This window comes from Drosophila virilis, chromosome 4, assembly GCF_030788295.1.
Source record: "Drosophila virilis strain 15010-1051.87 chromosome 4, Dvir_AGI_RSII-ME, whole genome shotgun sequence".
In the NCBI taxonomy this organism is placed as follows: Eukaryota; Metazoa; Arthropoda; class Insecta; order Diptera; family Drosophilidae; genus Drosophila; species Drosophila virilis.
In genome coordinates this window covers 23707943-23727893 of record NC_091546.1, presented here as the reverse complement: position 1 = coordinate 23727893, position 19951 = coordinate 23707943, and the positions used below count along the sequence as shown (strand labels likewise).

The window sequence follows — 19951 nt, the reverse complement described above, 5'->3', positions numbered from 1 at the left end:
GCACAGTCCGCTCTGTTAAACACGCCACTGCGAGCAACGAGCATATCGTAACGTACCGCAAATGCTTGTAAAGTAGCGGCGTTTTACAGCACTGAACGCGTGTCAAAGTCAAGAAGAAAAAAAAAACAACCTGCAGCAAATTTTCAAGGCACACAGTTCTCGCGCGCGTTCATTTGAATTGGGGCATGCCCCGTGCGGCGTCCAGCGGGTGATTATTGCAGAAAATAAAAGACGGCAAATGAACGATGTGGCCGTGGCGCAATCGTCGCCTTAAGTTGCTGCTGGTCTCGCTCGCCTGGCTGTGCAGCGTCGGCTGGCTGTATTGGTATATAACCCGGGAGAAGGAGGACATTCGCGGTGCTGTGCCCGAGCTGCTCTGGTGGACAAATGATATGAATTGGGCCTACGATGAGATGCGCTACTGCAACTTGGAATCGTGCCGTGTGACCAACAATCGCCAGCGCTTGAAAGAGGCTCGCGTAAGTGCTGGCGCAGCTGCAGCGGAAGTTCACGTCCGGCACTCGTTTATCGCATTTGTTTTTGCTTGCTTGCTTGCTTTACAGGGTATACTGTTCTATGGCTCCAATATGAAGCCGCACGACTTTCCAATGCCACGCGAGCCGCATCATCTGTGGGGTCTGCTGCACGAGGAGTCACCGCGCAATGTGCCCTTTGTGCCGCACCGTGAATTTCTGCAGCACTTCAACAACACGTCCACATTCAGTCGACACAGCAATTTGCCACTGACCACACAGTATCTGCCGCATCCCAGCGATCTAACCCAAACGGACTACTATATTCCGCACTATTCCAAGCAGGTTATACAGTTTAACGAACGTCTAGCCTCGGTGGTTTTCCTGCAAACCGATTGCAATACTCTGTCCGGGCGCGAGGATTATGTGCAAGAGCTGATGCAGCACATTCCCGTGGACTCGTATGGCGGCTGTTTGCGCAATCGAGATTTGCCAGAGAGGTGAGCGAGAGCTAAACATATACAATTTAGCTAAATCAGCTGAAACTGACTTACTTTGAGTTATTTTCCTTCAGCCTTCAAAAGGACTATCTCAACAATTTATATTCAGATGCCTTGCTGCGCTTTCTTTCCCGCTACAAGTTTATGATTGCCATTGAGAATGGCATTTGCGATGATTATATAACCGAAAAATATTGGCGCCCACTTATCATGGGCGTCATACCCATTTACTTTGGTTCGCCCAGCATACGCGTACGTTTGCTAGACTAGAATTGACGACAGTCTTTCGCATTAATTGAACTGTTTTGTTTCTGCAGGAATGGCAGCCGCATAACAAATCTGCCATTTATATAGATGATTTTGCCAATGCTGGCGCACTGGCCGCCCACCTGCAGCAGCTGGACAACAATGAAACCGCCTACAAATCCTATCTGGACCACAAACTGAAACGTGACAAACCTGTTGACAATGCACTGCTGCTGAATCATTTGCTCACGCGTCGCTATCAAATGAACCACGAGCAGCAGAACGAGGAGCAATCGCTGTTTCATAAATTCGAATGCCTCATGTGCCGACAAGCTATGTCGACCGTAAAGCTGCGCTCGGCCAACGGGCAGCACTATAGCTGCCCGCTGCCGCCAGTGCATGCACCGCTGGAGCGGCATAAAGAGCCCAAATATGCATCCGACTGGCGCTCGATGATGAACGTGGGACGCTGTCAGGCACTGCTGTTGGACGCGTACTTTCGATCGAATTTCAGATACACCAAGGCCAAGTTTGAAGCGCAACTGGCCGAAATGGTAGAGCAGAACTTGTGCAATCAGGCTTAGCCCGACCGACTCAAGGGAACCTATCCAGAATCCATAAGCCATAATGTACTACTTAGTAGTTAGTATACTTCAGGAACCAATCTTAAAGATCATGGAGTGTGATTACAAAGTTAGAAATACTATGGCCCGGCTATAGTTAAATACTTATTCGCCTCGGTCTGTGCAAATTGTAAATATTCCTATTGGATACAATTTATTGCATATATAACTTTTACTACGAGCGCTTTACTGGCATAAAATACCAAAAGCTTCATCTTTTATCTATCATCCTCATCATCTAAAAACACACACACACACACACAGACACATCATGCAAATATGTGTAAGTATTTGTTTTTTAGCATATAGAAACACGTATTAAATTGTCATTTTTATTTTTATGCCTTAACAGTCATGGCCAATGTTATATATGCATTTGAATACCTACAAATAGCACATAAATTGGAGGCTATGCATACTCATGTGAGTTCTTACATAAATTTATATTCAATTTAAATATTTGTATACCTTGGAAGAAGGTATCATAGCTTCCTAACAGCAACAGCTGCGACATGTCCGTCCGCCCGTTCGTCTGTTTCCTTGTCGAAAAGTAGGTTCTTGTATGGAGAACTTCCGCTTCAAGTTACTTCCACTATGCTCCGCAAACTTATGCCAAATCTTTCTGGAATCGGATAACCGATATTAAAAGTGTTTACCCATGCTCTGTAGAAAGAATCGAGCATAGAATTTGTTTTGTATGGCAAAAAATATTCTGTTTATAAACTTTACCACATATCGTCCAGGCTATTTCGTGTTCTATCTTCTTTTTCTTGAAATGAATCTAACGCCAAAGCCCGAAGGGACAAAAAACTGGTATTTGAACATACGACACCTTATTGTGTGTGAATCAGGCAAAATATTTATTTATTTGTTTTTCTTTGACGTACGCCTTACATTTGCCAATGCATCGGGGTATTAACTTCCTTCACTTGCCCCATGTCCACGATCCACATGCTGCCATTCTTCATCATGTCGATGGCCTTGATAATTTGGCAAGCTGCCTCCTCGGGCATTTGACGCTTGGCGTTCTCGATGGCCTCCACCAGGGACTCGGAGTGGTCCCATGTGACATTGTCGCGCAGATTCATCATCATCTCAGTGTTGGTCAGGCCCGGGCACATGGCCATAAACATGACGCCAGTCTTCTGATAGATATGCTTGTCGCCCATCGAACGGGTGAAGCCAATGACGCCGTGCTTGGCTGCTGCGTAGACAGCAAAAGCTGGCGCTGGCTCCAGGCCATAGACGGAGGACATGTTCACCACCATGCCGCCCAGGCCCATTTGGGTCTTGTCCATATAGGGCATGGCCTTCAAAGTCATGTGTATCATGCCCATCTGGATAGTTGGGTGATTTGAAGAGATGAGTTTAGAGACGACAGCATATCACTCTTGTAACTTACCAAATTGATGCCAATGGTGGTCTCCACATCTTTGTCCAGCAGCACATCCTCGCAGTTGAGTAGCACATCAATGTTGCCCATTGCTTGACCCATTTTCTTCATGGTCTGCTCAATGGACACTTTGTCCATCAGATTGACTTGCATGAACATTACCTTTACACTGGGATTTTCCGCCTGCAGCTTCTTCATCATCTCCACATTCTCCATGCGATGCACTATGCCAAGCATTTTAAGCTTCTGACGCTGCATCAGCTGGTGCAGCAGCTGGAACCCGATGCCGGTGAAGCCACCTACGTACATCACATTCTTGCCCGTCCAGTCGTACATTTTTGCTACTTATGATGCAGTGTTCAGGCCCACTGCGTCTTTTATAGGCTCCTCTTTTCTATTATTCTGATAATGCCCGTCAGCCTGCTTGGGGTCTCAGGGTTAGGTCCTTAGGTCAGCTGCATTGGTCTCCGACCAGATGTGCGCTTTATTTTGGCTGCTACTCAGATAAGAATTGCTCTCCGGTTCGTTGGCTTTTTGCCAATTTCTTATCAGAGCCATTAACAGAACTTAGGGCGAAGTTTAATACTGTTGTGCACCTTAGAAACCGATTAATCTAAAATCTAATAGGAACGAGTGTTTGCTTGGGTAATGCAATAACTTCGGATGTTGCATCACAATTCATTTATATAAAAGTTGTAAATTAAATTTAACTAAAAATTAATTACATTCCAATCGGATAAGTGTGAACTTGGACGGGAAGTCGCATGATTCCGAAACTTTCGAAAGTTTTCCAACGTTTTTTTTATTGGGGCTTAAGGAAAAAGGCTTCTATTTATAACAGGTTGAAATTTTATAAATTTTCTACTTTTTGGATCATTTTCGAGTGGGATTTATTGAATTTTCGTTTAGATTTATTGGTATTATTTTTTTCTATTCCAAGAACGACAAATTTTCGTTATTTGTCTAAAAATAAAAATATTTATTCAAGAAAGTTTTTTCTTGGAAAATTTATTCCTCCTTTGTCGAAATGGGGGTCAAAGATATTAGAATAGAATTGCGATTCAAAGATTTGTTGGGCGAAGTTTTAAGAGTTGTCCGATTTGCTTTAAACTTATTTTCAAAGCTCTTAATAAAAACATAATGAATATGTTTTTCAGCCACGGCGCAGACCGGAGCATACCCGTTAGTTATATATATTAAATAAAGATTTAAATTAAGTTAATTAAATAATTTCATAATTTATTTACATAAGCTGAACGTTTTCTTATACGCTTAAATGCTACTGAAACGTTTTAGACAATCACAGATGTTGATAAAATGAAACTAGCTAAATTTTGAGCCACAGAAAATCATGATTTCGTTCAAGATAATAAAATTGACTTAATCTAATTGTGTGGGGCATGCATATGAGTATTTTACTAGTTTCATATTAAACGAATACTGGGGTTGGAAAATACTCCGAGAATATGAAAAGCCATTCCTACTGAATCGAATAAAGGTAGTAAAAATAATATTTTCATATATCTATCAAACTTTATATAGGTTAGGAAAAGGTTAAATCTTTTTGAAGTGATACAAACTTTTTTTTAATTGTGGCAACGCCACTTAACTTATTGCAATCCTTTTTGCAAGCTGGCAACACTGAAATAGCGCGTTAACTAACACTTATGTGACACTTTTAACAGGCAGATAAATGTGTTTGCTGAATTAAAGCGATTTCCTGATTTAACAGCAGCCCTGCACAAAGTGCAAGCCACACTTAACACGAACATGTTGTTAAACTGAATGTTATATTTTAACAGGCAGATATATTAACCTATTGAATTCAAGACAATGTTAAAGTGATCATTAAAGTTAACAGCAAGCCCTAATGAAAGGGCTTTAGTTATGGGAAAATGTCGTACACAACCTAAGCGGAAAATTGTGATTAGAGTTGACTTAAAACTGGACAAGTGTCATGATTGCATTGGGTTTTAGGCTCTGCGCTCAACGCATGCTCACCAACTGTAGCATTGTTAACATGAGGATAATAAATGGCAAACCCGTTGCCAGGTTTCTGGTTGATGTGTCTCTCGTGGGTGGCGCTGAGGTCGTTGGGCTGCCAGGTATGTCAATTGGGGGCGATGTTTCCAGATTCGTGCGGGAATCGGGCACATAATCACCACAGGTGGGAAAATTGCGCGGCACCGGTACCATTTTATCGTCGTCACCCACTTTTATAACCAGGGCCATGCCGATTTCAGCATGGAATTCGATGTGACAGTGGAAGAGCCAATAGCCCGGATTGTAGGCCTCAAAGCGTATGATCGTATAACCTCCATCGGGCACTGTGACCGTGTCTTTGACAGGAGGATTGATCAAGTTGCGCTTGAGCAACTTAAACTGATCCAGCTGCTTGATCTGCACGGGGATTAAACGAATTTCGATAGTATCAAGGAAGATTTAAGAGTTCTCTTCTCCAAGTCCACTTACCATTTCGATGGTCACATTCTCGCCCAGACGCTCCAGTCCAACGACACGGAACGCATTGCCATGCAAATGAAACGGATGATTGGCATAGAAAGTGAAGCCCTCGTCCACAATGATCAGCTCCACGACAGCATTCAATGGCACCTGCAGCACATGATGGCACTTGCAGAACTGCTCACGACAATCGATGCCTTGTTGGGCGAGTGTTGTCTCATTGCAGAAGAGCTCGTCGGTCAGCTGATGGCGTTGTGGCAGCAGTGCCACCGCGGGAAACTTGAGTGAAATGTGATTCAGCTGTGGCGTATACAATATATTCTCCTTGGTCACATTCGTGTCCATGCCGTAGTAGTCGCTGTGATGGAATTCCGGATTATCCTTGCGATAGAAATCGTAGTACACATAAAACTTATAGTCCGCCTCTGGCTTCAGTGTATCATCATCAATGCCGGAGACCTTGTCGTATATGGGCAATGCCCTCATCTCGGCCACCGTCTTGGTATCCGTATAGCCGGGACCACGATTCATTACATTCAGCTGAATGCCCGTGGCATTGTGTGCATAGCCCAGCTCAGCGCTGGGCTCATTTTCGACAGCGCCTTCATACCTTAGTATGGCCACCTGAAAGGCTGAAGTGAATCTCTCGCTGCAGTCCATGAGACCCTTGAGACGCAACCAATAGTTGCCCACCTCCTGATTGGCATTCAGCACAAAGTCAAAACGTTCTCCCGAATACGTTACAATGGAGCCCACTTCCATGGCCTCAATATCATAGCCATCCGAGTTGATGGCAGTCAGCGTGTGATTATCCACAGATACCTCAATCGGGCAGTTCAGATACTCGGCGTTAACGATGCGAAAGCGATACCGAAAGCCCCTTCGCACATGATATACCTGATGCGGTATCTGCTCCAATGGTATCTCTTGCAGATTGCCGCGCCGCTGACGCGAATGGACAACCGGATCGGGCAACGACCCGCTGCCGTTTGCTTTGCTGCTGTTGCTCTGTCGCGCTTCATTCGACAGCAATTTGACCAGACTTGGTGGCGTTGGTGCCGCTGAAGGGCTTTTGGATGCTATTTTGATTTTATTGATTTGGAATGAAAGAAGTGAAAGAGTTTAGCTAAGCTTAAGCAGAACAATTGACAAATATTTAAAAGACTCGCAATGTTAGCTTACGCGCTATCAGAGCTCAAATTAAGGAAATTCTGGCTGAGATCAATTCGTCCTTTGCAGCGTCCAAATAAGGTTAAGACAAATATATTTGAAAAATATAAGCATAAAGAATTGTATGCTCCGTTTACAAGGTAAAAAGAGCATATTGGCTTGTCTGTCCGTTGGTTTTTATATGCATTTTTATACCCTGTACCCCTTAAAAATGGATATAATGGTATCTGTCCGTCTGTCCGTCCGTCCGTATGAATGAACGCAAGGATCTCAGAACCTATAAGAGCTAGAAACTTGAAATTTTTGATGTAGGTGCTCCTAGTTCCCGTTTATTTCCGATAATTATATTCCGAGTGTCGGACACAACAAAGTTTAAAGCTGATAGCCCGACAATCGGCACGCAGATGTCTTCGAGATTTAAAAACAGTCAGATAATTGTCTACTATGACCGGCCACTATTGGGCAACTTGTGTACACTCAAGAGGATTGCCTGATTTAAAGGTTTTGCATACAAACAGTGCGGCTTGAGATAAGAATGTCCGGATAAAGATGTGTCCGTTAAGAGGGATCAAACTAATTTATGTGGCATTGCAAAGGATATATGAATTTGTGGTGTATCCGTCATGGAACAATCGATAATCGGCTAAAGTAGAAACAAAACGGCAGCAGTCTAATCAACCAGTTTTTTTTTGTTGTCAAAAACATAATTTAAACCTGCTTAAGGGTGAACAGTTCTCGGACTAAGATTAGCATCCCGCATCAGGAATAGTGGCCGAGCTGGGAGCTTGAGTCACAAAGTTTGGCAGATAGATTACTTAGGAGAAAAGGACGAACTTCATTTAAGGACTAATTTAAAGCTTTCTTGGACACATGCCAAAGAGTTGCAAGGTTGGAAGTTGGAAATTAAACACAGATTCGCTTACCTGGCTGCACAGGATCCCTGCTCGATGCTGCCGTTAAGTTTAAGTTCGTTGGAGTTAGCTTGGTCATTTTGGGTGCTTCGGCTGGGGCTGCCGTGGGAGCCGCCTCTGCTGCCATGCGATGCTGTCTCTTCATGTCCGCCCAAATGCGATTGTAATAACGACCACGCCCATTGATGAGAATATTGTGGGGCTTATTGTCGCCGCGTGAATGATGGTGATAGGCAAAGATGCTGGCACCCGTATCGTGTATCCAATCCTGGACGACCAGCACATGCTCGCTGAGATCAAAATCGTAAAGGCCGCCATGTGGCTCCGAATTCTTGGGGCGGCGTATAATAAGCGATCCGAAGACACCATCGCCGCGCTGCATGCCCGTGTGTGAGTGCCAGAAATGTGTGCCCGGGTTGTCCGCCGGAAAACTGTAGCGGAAGGTGGCATGCGGCGAAATGGGACACTGGGTTATGTGCGGCACTCCATCCATATAGGGCGTTTTCTTCTGATGCAGTCCATGCCAGTGTATGGTGGTGCTCTCGCCCAGCAGATTGTTCTTCACATCGACCACAATTTGATCGCCCTCGCATACCTCAATCGCTGGCCCGGGCATCATGCGATTGACAACGGTTATGCTGCGCTCCAGTCCATCGCCCATGATGCAGTGCGGCCGCGAGCAGTCTGTCAGATTCAGCGGGCAGTCAAAGCAGGCCTTCGAGAACGTCTGATACCATTCGACGACAAATGTATAGTGGCACGTCATTGGCGCAGCATCCACCTGGCAATCGCGCACGCATGGATGCTGGCGATACCATTCGGCTGTCCACATATCTTGCGTCTGCTCAATATCAGCCAGCTGCTCGATGCGCGGCGATGCCAACGGCCGACAAACGAAACAACAGCTATTCCTATAGATACGCTCCGGCGGGCAGCTTGGGTCGATTGGCGGACAGCTGCGCTGGTAGCTATTAATTGCAATTTCGCCATTGTCCCGGCGAACGCATTCGAGTAACGTACAGTCGGCATCGTTGTGCCAGGACTCGCCCACCGCATACAGGGTATTGTTGTGCTGGCAGTGGGTGCGCACGCATTCCCCGCAACAGCTACCCGAAGTTTTTCGCAGCTCGGTGCCCTGCAATTTATAATCATCTTAGATAGTACCCGAATATAAATATAATGCTTATATGCCCCATTAGCTCAGGTGTTAGTCAACGACATTCTTGTGGAAATCTAGTCAAAGCTAACATTCTCTTCAGTATAAAACATCGATCCTGTAACTGTAAGCTAATCTTGTAGTCAGATTTATTGCTAACTGCATTTATTTCTTAGAATAAATTTGACATTAACTTCAAATTTCTGTCTAACATATTTTACTATTTGCATCCCTACAAGTAGATGTTACAGGCAGTTAGTTATTCATCTTCAGATCTTATCTTCTTCCTGTCAAAGTTAACATTTACATCAAGTGGCTCTCAAACTGTAATGTGCAGTGCTTCTAAGCTGATCTGCCGATCACAGTCGAAATTTTAGGCAGTCAAACTAACTTATTTGCAATTCAATCAAACCTAAGCAAACTTTAAATATTAGTTCTCCTGCAAAATAAGTATTTACAACTTTAAACCAATAATTAGGTTAATAAACATTCGCTGACCCTTTAAAATTTAGTTAAGTTTAACTTACAAATTATTTTTAAGTGTCAAAACGCGCTGTTGATATTTGATCTGAATGCCATACAAATAATATTTCCCATATAACAATTCTAAGCACCCTCTGACACTTGGCTATTGCATTTGCTTGCTGAGATCATAAATCATAACTGAAAATTAATTAAATACCAACCACATCACAGTAAAACTCATTGCAATCAATCTGGGTGACGACTATGTGTGCCTGTGGCTCATTGCCGACTCCTGCGGCGCACGTGTAAACCAAGCAATTGTCCTGTGCATCAAACCAGACAGCACCCTGCTCTTTCTGATGGGTACTATTTTGCTCCTGGTACAAACAGTATGTGCTAGCTGCAATTGAAAATGAGATGGGGAAATTTTAATTAGTGCCAGAATTAAAACATGCTTGGCAATTTGTTGACTTTAAGAATAATTAGTAAAGTTTCCTCCGAATGCCTCAAAAGTGGACATATATAAAAACAAGTTAATCAAAAGAGACATAAAATGCATAGATTAAAAATTGTGTTTATATTTTAAATTTTAGGCATACTTAGTCAAAGTATGACATTCTGGGATATTTTTAAATGAATCTAATTAAAATATTTACTATCAAATTGATTGAAATCAGGATAAAATTACTTTAATTGAACATTTTTGGGAGATCTATTAATTCCGTTCTTCAACTGAACTAGATAGCAAAAGCGCAGCCAACTTCACGCAGCTACGCATAGCAATGAGCTTTTTGTCTGCCCAACTGAATAGCTGACTGTGCACGTGTTCTTCATGAATTGTTTATTTGATTAACTTACGATAATAAATGTTTAATAAAACAGAGCGCACAGAAAGACAAACAAAACAAGGCAAATAAAAGCTAAGCAACAAAACTTTTTTGTTGTTTTTTGTTGTTTTTGCTCACTTTTTGTTGTTCGAATCACGCGCGTAAATTTTTGTTGTTTAAAGCTCAATTTATTTGAATATACTTTATATACTGCATATGAGATTTGGCATGTGCTTAGTTTATTACATGTTACTTAACAAATATGCGTGCTAATTATTTGTTAAGGTGCTTGAACCGAGTCGCAGTTTTAAATTTGTTTAACTGTATCACAAATAATGTTTTTGTGCACTTTGCTTGATTTGAAAATACCCTGTAAAAAGCTACAAAGAGTAGTTACATAAAAAGAGTTAGTTTATAGGCCAGGAGCTTCTTATGTAGGTGTTATTATAATTTTCTGAAAAACTAAAACGAAAAATAAAAATCTAAAAAATTCAAAAAATAGCTGAATAATCCAATGGGCTATAGAGTACACGATATTCCCAAAATAGTTATTTTTCAAATCTTTAACTTTGTTTATTTTTACAACTTAATCATGCCATTTTAGCTGATTCAACGGTTATGGGATATATAAAATTGGTTAGCCTAAGAATTAAGAAATTTTCCAATTACGAATTTTCGCTTTTTGTTGTTTATCTGTCTGGAAAAGTAGTTTCAACAAAGAAGCCGCAGCTGGGCCAATAAAGCCTTGCTATAAAAACGACTTACTTTAACCAAATAACGCAACAACAAATACGATAATTGCTTACAAAAAATCACAAGCCAAAAGACTGACTCTGCGATTCCCTGCGAATGCCACAAACCAAGTTCGATTTTCTTTTTTTTTCCAAAGCTTAACTAAAGTGTATTTGAAAGTTTAGTGTGCTGGCCAAAGGCAATCTTTTAATTGGAAAATCAATTTCGCAACCTGCAATGCTATAAAAATATTTACACATTAAAACATCATTAAGTTTACGAGCGCGCACATGATATCAGGATTTAATGATTCGCAATTTGATAAGCACGTACCTGCTTGCAAGACTTAAGACTCTTCAGGTATTGTAAAGCAAAACTGTTTGTCAGAGTGTCTTGCATTTTATGGAGTTTTTTTTTTTTATGGATTTTTATCAATAAAAATTGGCTACGAATATGTTTATAGCAAACAGAAGTGGATATTTACACTCAAGGCGTATAGACTGAATGTTCCTTTAGAATAAGACCTTAAATTTGATATTAGTTTACTTTGTATGTTTAACAGGTCATGTTGAAATACAATTGTTGCTTTTCGTTGCTTAGAATTCTCAACTGGTTACAGCTTCGGGCTGAGAACAAAGTCTTGCAAATCTGGAGTTAGTAGCAAAATCTGCTGCTGATAGAACAGGGCAATGATGATACAGGGCGTCTTCCAGTCAGTCAACAGTATTTTTATGCAGCAATATTTTAAAATAATTATTATTTAGTGTAATTTAAATGCTCCGCTTTAATTTATTTTCTGTTGCTTTTGGGCTTATCTCTTAATGTACTTTAAGAGAAGCTATAATAAGAAATATATAAAAAAAAATATATATATATGCATACATTAACGGACAATATTAGCAAATGTTTGGCATATAAATTAAGTGCACATATGCATGCACATAAATACGAGTTTTACAACACTTACTCGGTGAGCCCGTGCTGTTTGTCCGTCGGCCACAAACGGCGATTTTATTGACTGCACATGTTAACACATTCATGGGCTCGTTATGGCCATTATTATGATTGCTTTAGCACTTCGTATTTGATATGTAAGTATGTAGGTACTTACGCAAATTCGCATGCGATCGAACAAGACGGTGCCAATCATTATTTGCATTGTTTGCAATTTACATTTATGCTAAGACCGTCAATATTGGCCAAGGTCAGCATCAGCAGCAGCAGCTGAAAACTGTTAATTGTTTGTGGGCTTTTTTCACACGCCTAACGTTTGTGTGTTTGGCTTGTATTTAAGTTGTTAATTGAGCATTTCTGCTAAAAACTATTGCTTCTTTTACAGTTTGGAAGTCACTGATGAAATGTGAACAGCATTTTAGCAGCAACAGATCGTTGTCTCGTCAGCTGAGTGTAATTTTAATTGTTACTACACTTACAAGCAAGCCGCTAACTGCTTATTGCATTGTTTTTATCTCTGAATATTTATTATTGCATATTTTAGTTTGTTGAAGTTAATATTTCACCTATACCTACAATAATTATTAACTAAACTGTTAGCAGCCTTACAGTTTTCAATGCACTGTTAATTTAACAGCTCTAACTGCGGTAGACCCTGGCTTAGCAACAGTATCGCTGTTAAATCTCTTGCTGTTCGTCTCCTGTTACGCTAGCATATAATAATCGTCAGTTGCACTACCCATACTAAACAGATTTACAGTATGTTAATATACAGAAGTGATCTACAACTTACCTCTAGACCCATTAACAGCTCTCAAATCGCTGGCTTCGCTCACCGAGCATTCAAACAGCAGAAGGCCAATGACTAACAGCAGTTGCGCTGTTAAGACGCGCATGCTGTTTCGCCGGCTGTAATAGCTGTTCATAAAATTATGTTGTCTTTCCGTTGTTTTTGTTGTTGCTACGGCGCTCATTTTGGCATAATTATAATTTACGTTTATTTCACTTGCGGTTGTTTTTGTTTTTGTTGTTGCCGTTGTTTATCGTTTACTTAAAAAAATGCTTTGCGGAAATTGTATCTTGGCAGCTATTGTTGTTTTCTTGCCGTTTGAATTCCAATTGGCTGCAAATCAAACTAAAAATGTTAGCAATTAGTATTGGTAAACCTGTGTGTAATTATAGTCGATAAATAATCTACAAGTTTTCCTAGAATTTTTATTGTACATAATTTTTTAATTATGTACTTGAATAATATGATAATTGTTTTTAACTACCTGCAATAAACGATGAAAATGTTTTTATGTTTTATTACATGGAATAACATTTTGTTTTTTGTTTTTAACAGTCTGTTAAAATATTGTTGCCATTCGTTATTTACATTTCTCGCTTGTGTTTTAATTGCCTCAAATCCAGGTGTTATTCTTATATGCAAATCATTTTAATAGATTTCTATTATTTCTACAAGTTAACACAAAAGTTTTCATATATATTTATTAAAACTATATATAATTTTTGATTGTTTGTATTGAAAATTCTAAAGTTTAGATGCCATGAGAAATTTCTGCAGTTTTTTATATTGTAGGGTATTTAAGGTTCGGCGCATCACAGATTGATATGTGATTAAAACTAAACACAAAAATAACCTAGTATTTCTTTTATATATTAATTCTACACTTAATTTGGCCTTGAAGCGATTTTGAAGCGAATGCCAATCATTATTTTATTTTTTTTTTTGGCTTTGTCAAGATGCACGCGATTCAACACATGTGGCCAAATATTTATTATTGACAGAGTTGGGCATCATCAGACCCGAACAGACAATATATTGTATGTGTATTTAAGTATGATTTACGGTTGCCAGTTAATGCGTGTATATGTATATGAGCCCATATGCCCAGTTGGCCCAGCTAGATGCTAGGCAATTGTAGGCTCTATCAGCACATGGCCAACAAGCCGGCAAGTCTGCTTGGCCCACACGCAATGCACGTACAAATTTAATTAATTAGCACTCTGTTCTTCAAAAACATACACAAACACACGCTCACATGGCAACCGTCACGTACATCTATGTGCGGTTATAAGACCCAGCCCAGCTCCGGAGATGGAGCTGCAAATGGCAACTGGCAACTGGCAACTGTTGGTGGACCAAACGTTGCCCACTAGATGATGCCCAAGCTTTTCTCTGAGCCCACAAAGCATATCAAGAAAACAGCGCATAAATTATGAAAAGGAAAGCGGATGAAATACAAAATATAAAAAGAAAAGTGAACAACAACGTAAACATACGAATTGGATAAGGAATTTCCTCCTTCCTTCTTCTTCTTCTTTGGAGAGGCTGGCACCTATTTAGTTGGCAACACTTAAAGCGACGTAAAGATTAATGCCTTAGGCTGGCTACTAAGCACTTCCGTTAATTGGAATTTAAGTGGCACTTCATTTAGGCCAAAAACACAAATACACTTAGTATATGTGTATATTATGAACATATTTATGAAACCTTACAACACTGGCCTTCGCTTCGACTCATTTATTCAGCAAAACTTTAAGAGATTTCCATAATTTCTCTTTAAATAATAATTTTATTGAAATGCAAATTTATCCGGTTCTAGTCGGTTGATTGTAAAATAATTCAAATTAATATGAATAATTTTTGATGTTAAACAATGCACAAAATTGAGATGCAAATTTGTTCTAAGTAGAACAGTCTCTACTATATCTGAATTTGTTTGCTGAAATTCCAAAATCAAAGTTTCTAGTTGACTGATTGTTAAGATTAAACTAATTGACGGTAATTAAATATTAATTCAGCCGTATAGTCATTCAAATTATATGTTCACTGTCTGATTTTGATTTAAGTATTTCACCTTTTGACACTGGAATTTTGCAAGCCAGCCTCATTGCATTTTTTGCCTCGATACTATACAAAAGTAAACTAGTGTAAAGCCCAGCTGTGGCCTATTGCTAGTCGGCTAGTAATTAATCAATGTACGATTTAATGCTCTTCATACCCGGAACTAGAACTTTCTGAGCGGCATGAGGTGTTGAAGCACAGTCATCAAAGAGTTGAACAATATTTGTAATTCAAGGAGAACAAATTTGAAAATAATGTTATGTATGGCAGATACCCCGCATCAGTTTTTGCAATACTTTGGAATACTTTACATTATATTTACATTACTGACGTAGCTGAATCTAGCTATTTTCTATATTCGTGATTATTTTGAATACGTTTCTTGTTTTGTCGATTAACATTCAAATACCCTGTTGTTGGTTTTCATATGTGCAGGGTATTTAAAGTGCCTGCATTTAATGAGCAATTGACTTGATTATCTCTGTGCAGCTCTGTGAACTGTTTGTGATTTTTCCTTTCAGCCGTGACTAAATGCTTAATTAAGCGCCTTCAATTGTTTATTGAAGTGACAGGTAATCATTTTGATTAACATGTTGATTTTGAGTTTAAGCTACGAATGAATACTCCAAAAGTCACGTTGGCTGAGTTGTGGGTGACTTCTCGAACATTGTCTTCAATTAAATGCCTAACGAAATTAACAAAACAAAAATCACACTATAAAATGAGAATATGACCAATATGGGCATTACCTGTAATTCACACCTTTTGATGCGCTCGTGCTAACATTTTGGAAATCACATATGCGTTCCACTATAAAACATCTGCCAAGGCAGATCGTCTATATGCATACTATCTGGATGATGTTTCGGCTGACCGCACACGTGAATTCCCTGCTATTTAAACTAATGACGCAGGTCAAGATTATGAATAATCTACCAAATACGGGGAAAATGGAAAAACTCTGTTTATGACTGTGCTTGCTTGACAGGCAGAATCGTATTAAGTCAAATTCTTGTGCTACAGATACACTTAAATCCTGGCTTATTCACACACATGGCTAAAAAAGCAGTTAAGCATTAATCTGCGCTATTTGCCAGTTGTTGAATTAAATTATATGGCATATAATAATTGGATAAACTCAAACAATTTGTTATGATATATTTAATTTGATATGAGCGAACGGACAGGCGAAAATGATCAATTCACAGTTATGCTCAATTTAAGCTTGAGTAAGTTAATATTTCACAAAATATATAACAAAAATTTTAAAAGTTAAAAAAAAACCTTGTCGAATGAAATACTTAAACAATCCATCAAATCCAATCCTCATGTTAAATAATTATTATTGACTTTAGGATCAGACAACATGAATATTATTTCTAATGCTCATTATTACGGCCTTTTTTCAATCAAAGATTTAAAGACATATCAGTTTGATTTGAAGTTGAGTATTATTTTAAAAAATTGTTCAGTTTGTGGAAAATAAATTGGCATTTCTGGCTTGAAGCTATTTGCAGCCTTGATTCCCATATCATGTATTCTATTGCTAAGGGAATAAAAATTCAAACATAGGCAAAGATTTATAACATTTTCTTGCAATATTATTTTGTACTGGTCAATAATAATGGCCTCTGGAAAGTACCTAACAACATGCTACACACTAGTCAAGGTTTCGAACCCGGACTTACAGTTCAAGTCAATTTAAAGTCAAATAAATCAAATAGCACACACAATGAGTTGAGAGTAAGAGTATTTGAGCTTCGGCAATAACAATTTCTTCTTGGCATAATGACAAAAGTTAGGCAAATTGTAGAGCTATGAAGCTACCTCATTTCCCGGATCATATATTAAATCGAACAAACTTGCATAACACAATTTGTCAGCATCTTTAAATTTCACATTCATTTGTATTTGTTGATGTGTAATTATGTGCTTATTGTGTTCAGTGCAGGTTTAAATTTTTGATTTATTGATGATTTGTTTATGTTTGTATTCTTTTTTTTTTTGTATCTATTTTTGGCTCGTTAATTTGTACAATGCGGCATTTCAATTATTCAGATCCGTCAGCTGGCCGCATTTTTTTATTGGCCTGCTGCGAGTTTTGTTGAGCTAGGTTGAGAAATAAATGTGATACACACAGAGCGGAGAGTGGAAGATTTTAAGCTGCTTAACGCTGTGTAAAATGCGATATATATATATATATATATTTATATTCATGTGTGTAAATGCATACTGAAGTTGGTTATTTTTAGTAGCGGGTCGATTGACGGGGAAATCCCCAAGCGCACGCATTCTATGCCCCAAGAAGCTCTTTAATATTGACTTGCATATTAATTATTTAAAAGGAAAGGTCCTTGTGAAGTTTTAATATTTAATTATATAAACTGAGGACGAACTTTGCAGAGTAAATAGTTGAGTGGACTCTCTTCTACCAATAAAGTATGGCAATTGCATTGTCTTAAACGTATCTCAGCTTATTTGGACTGTTTGCAGGGTATTAGCTGGTCGACCTTTAGTTAGCATATTTGTGGTGTTATAACTTGAAGTTCCGCTTGTATATTCTTGGGAAATCCGTGTCTTTCATTGCCCAATTAAGAGCCTGGTTCATTTGGTCCATGTTGAGGGGAAACACCGTTCCGCAAATCCGGTTTTTAGCCACATTCAACATAAAGAATGAAGAGGAACCACCTCTTAAGACACTTTGTGATTGTTAGCGGCAATCAATGGAAATTCAAGAGCAAAACAAAAATAAAAAAAAATGACTCGAACTTTAACATTATGTTGAAGGCCTTGACTACTGGTTATTAATTGTAAGCCAAGTTACGTGCCAACCTGCAGGCAGCTTAACAATTTGTTACCAGTTTTTGGCGTAGCTCAATTCTTTTATGTTTATTCAAATTGATATTTCGATATTAAAAGCTTTATCAACAAATTATTCGAAGCTATTTACCTGTGATTCAAATAAATAAGTCGAATGTTCTTTTGAAATTTTTCCATTAGACAATTCAGCTTAGGTTTGTTTTATATCGAATAAAAAACTTGTAGTTTCATATAGTTCATATGGATATTTAACTAATGTTATCTGGAGTTTCCGAGAGTCGAATTTAAATAATATTTCGATTTATTCATTTCATATTCTATTTATGCTCCTATTATTTATTTATTATAGGGGCAATTCGATCTGAAATCTTAGCATATTTTATTTATTTAATAATTTATGAATTTTGGAAATATAAAGCTAAGAAGTTTCTTTATTCTTAAAAGTAATTGTATTTAAATCAGACTTTTAAGTGGCACTGATGAAATGACCTTAATGAATGATGAAATGAATTCTTTTTATCTATTGTCTTTAAACGTGAAATACAACTACAGCAGCTGTTCTTTTGATATTCAGGTTCATTTCATTTTTTATAATAACAATAAGATAATAAAAGCATAAATGATGTTTATAGGATTTTAGAAGCGCAGTGACGCATGTCAAAAATCCACTGACAATATGATAAATAATTCTGACTGATCTACAGTTTTGTACAGGGCATCTGCCAGTCTGTTACACTCATCTGGGAATTTGCTTACTTGTTCTTTTAAGTGCGTCCATGGTGTATATAATGTTTACGAGTCACAGACAAATATGGTATGCATGTGCTCTCTGGACTCGGTTGGCTTGCCGAAATTGTAAAACTTTTACTTATCACGTCAAAAGGGAAATAATTATAATAACAACAATTAGATCTCGTAACATTCGTTAAGCGTAGACGACAACAGTTTTATTGCACTAGATTAGAGCAATGGCAATGAACGGTTTTATATAAGCTGCTCTTTGTTATAATTATGGCTGTACAGTTTGACAAGCACTGACTGGCATACAGCAAAGGATGGAGCTGAATGTACTTCACTGCCAACTTTATGTGACCGCGATGAATGCGCGCGGGTCGCCGTTAAAATCGCAACTAACTCAATTTGAATGCAACAAAGGCTTTTTTGAAGATTCCAAAACGCGCTAAAACTCAAATTGTTTTAGCCTTTTTTTATTGCCACCGTCAAGCGCTCACACTGCCTCAGTCGCCGTCGCCGTCGCCGTCTCTGCTGATAACAGTTCAAGTTACGACACACGCTCGTTTTGCCCACGATCGTCAGCTGGGCGAGAGAGCGAACGAGCAAGAGAGCGTCGGTGCTTCGTTTTACCGGTCTGTTGCTTTAATTACATGCACTTGTTTTGCCACCACAACTGTTGACATTGGCCGGCGAGCAATGTTAATGCTTAACAGAGCTCTGTTTATCTACGCTGATTGGCCGCATGTTAAAAACGCTGTAAGAAACCGCCGCCGCTTCCGTTCCAGGCATCATATTTGATTGGATTCGCATATTTTGTCGTCAGACCGTGTGTTGCTTCTATTGCCACTGCTGCGTCTGATGTCTATTCCGTCTGTCCGCATTTATTAAAAGTTGTCGCATTACTAATAAAACCAGCCTGCATATCACAATGTGTAACTTTTTGTGCTGTTGTTTTTGATTGGTTTGCTTTTACAGCTGTATGTAAAGTGCTCGCTATGTTTGCAGAACTACCTTATTTACATATTTGTACATGTTTTTCAACACTCATACATTCAATTCTTTTGCTACAATCTGATGAGTTTTTTTTTTTTTTTTTTTAAATTGCCTTTGCCGTAAGCGTAATTTACAAAATCTGTAATAAGGTCGTCATTTTACAGTATAGGAGTTGGCATTTTGGACAATGTTTAAAATTATTTTGATTTATTTTTTGCCCTTTTTAATTTTTTGCAAGCGGGGCAATATGCGACTGACCACAATTTTAATTAATGCAAATTTAAATATTTCAAATGCTCATAATTAATTGATAAAAACATCTATATATATCATCTTTGTATGTCAGCGCGCCAGCTTTTTAAATCATAATTATCTAGATTAATTAAGAAGATATTTAATTTTTTTTTTTTTTAAATATATCTCAAATATTATGACACAAATCAGGATACACTAGATTCAAAAGCATCCCGATGTGAGTTTAGCTGCATTTTTAACATTTATTTAATAACGTTTCGATGATTTTCTGGATAATTTGCAGTTTTTTTTAAATTATCAATGCAGATTTCAATACTCAATCTCATGTTGACTTACTTTTAAAATTGCTCAGTGTGGAGTTTAGCTTTATTCACCACAGAGAGA

General features: G+C 38.7%; 4 protein-coding genes across 12 annotated transcripts in view; 2 read left to right on the top strand and 2 right to left on the bottom strand.

Moving 5' to 3' along the window:
* Window positions 1-102: 102 nt before the first annotated feature.
* Window positions 103-3047, top strand: FucTB (alpha-(1,3)-fucosyltransferase 10). 2 transcript variants are annotated; one of them, XR_011416646.1, is made up of 5 exons: window positions 103-479; window positions 564-973; window positions 1048-1225; window positions 1291-2125; window positions 2195-3047. XR_011416646.1 is itself a non-coding variant. In XM_002057837.4 (4 exons), exons 1-4 carry the CDS (start codon window positions 246-248, stop codon window positions 1801-1803), a joined length of 1335 nt encoding a protein of 444 aa, XP_002057873.1. In that variant the 5' UTR covers window positions 103-245; the 3' UTR covers window positions 1804-3047. The 2 variants fall into 2 exon arrangements, 1 of the variants encoding a protein (XP_002057873.1); XM_002057837.4 differs by having other exon boundaries at window positions 1291-3047.
* The window catches only part of Shawl (Shaw-like), a 103649-nt gene continuing 85892 nt past the window's right edge, over window positions 2195-19951 (top strand). For all 7 annotated transcript variants that reach the window (XR_004304510.2, XR_011416645.1, XR_004304513.2 and 4 more), the window contains exon 1: window positions 2195-2265. The gene's annotated coding sequence lies outside the window, so the exon portion shown is untranslated. The remainder of the gene's footprint in view (window positions 2266-19951) is intronic.
* Fbp2 (Fat body protein 2) lies at window positions 2676-3571 on the bottom strand. The gene is made up of 2 exons (XM_002057838.4): window positions 3245-3571; window positions 2676-3179 (listed from the first exon to the last, which is right to left on the bottom strand). Exons 1-2 carry the CDS (start codon window positions 3569-3571, stop codon window positions 2733-2735), a joined length of 774 nt encoding a protein of 257 aa, XP_002057874.1. The 3' UTR covers window positions 2676-2732.
* Window positions 4482-18722, bottom strand: Mco1 (Multicopper oxidase 1). Of its 2 annotated transcripts, none has more exons than XM_015169664.3 (6): window positions 18341-18722; window positions 12707-13048; window positions 9622-9800; window positions 7792-8914; window positions 5708-6777; window positions 4482-5635 (listed from the first exon to the last, which is right to left on the bottom strand). In XM_015169664.3, the coding sequence occupies exons 2-6, from the start codon at window positions 12885-12887 to the stop codon at window positions 5222-5224; spliced, it is 2967 nt and encodes a 988-aa protein (XP_015025150.2). In that variant the 5' UTR covers window positions 12888-13048; window positions 18341-18722; the 3' UTR covers window positions 4482-5221. The 2 variants fall into 2 exon arrangements, with proteins under 2 accessions (XP_015025150.2, XP_002057875.2); XM_002057839.4 differs by having other exon boundaries at window positions 12707-13036.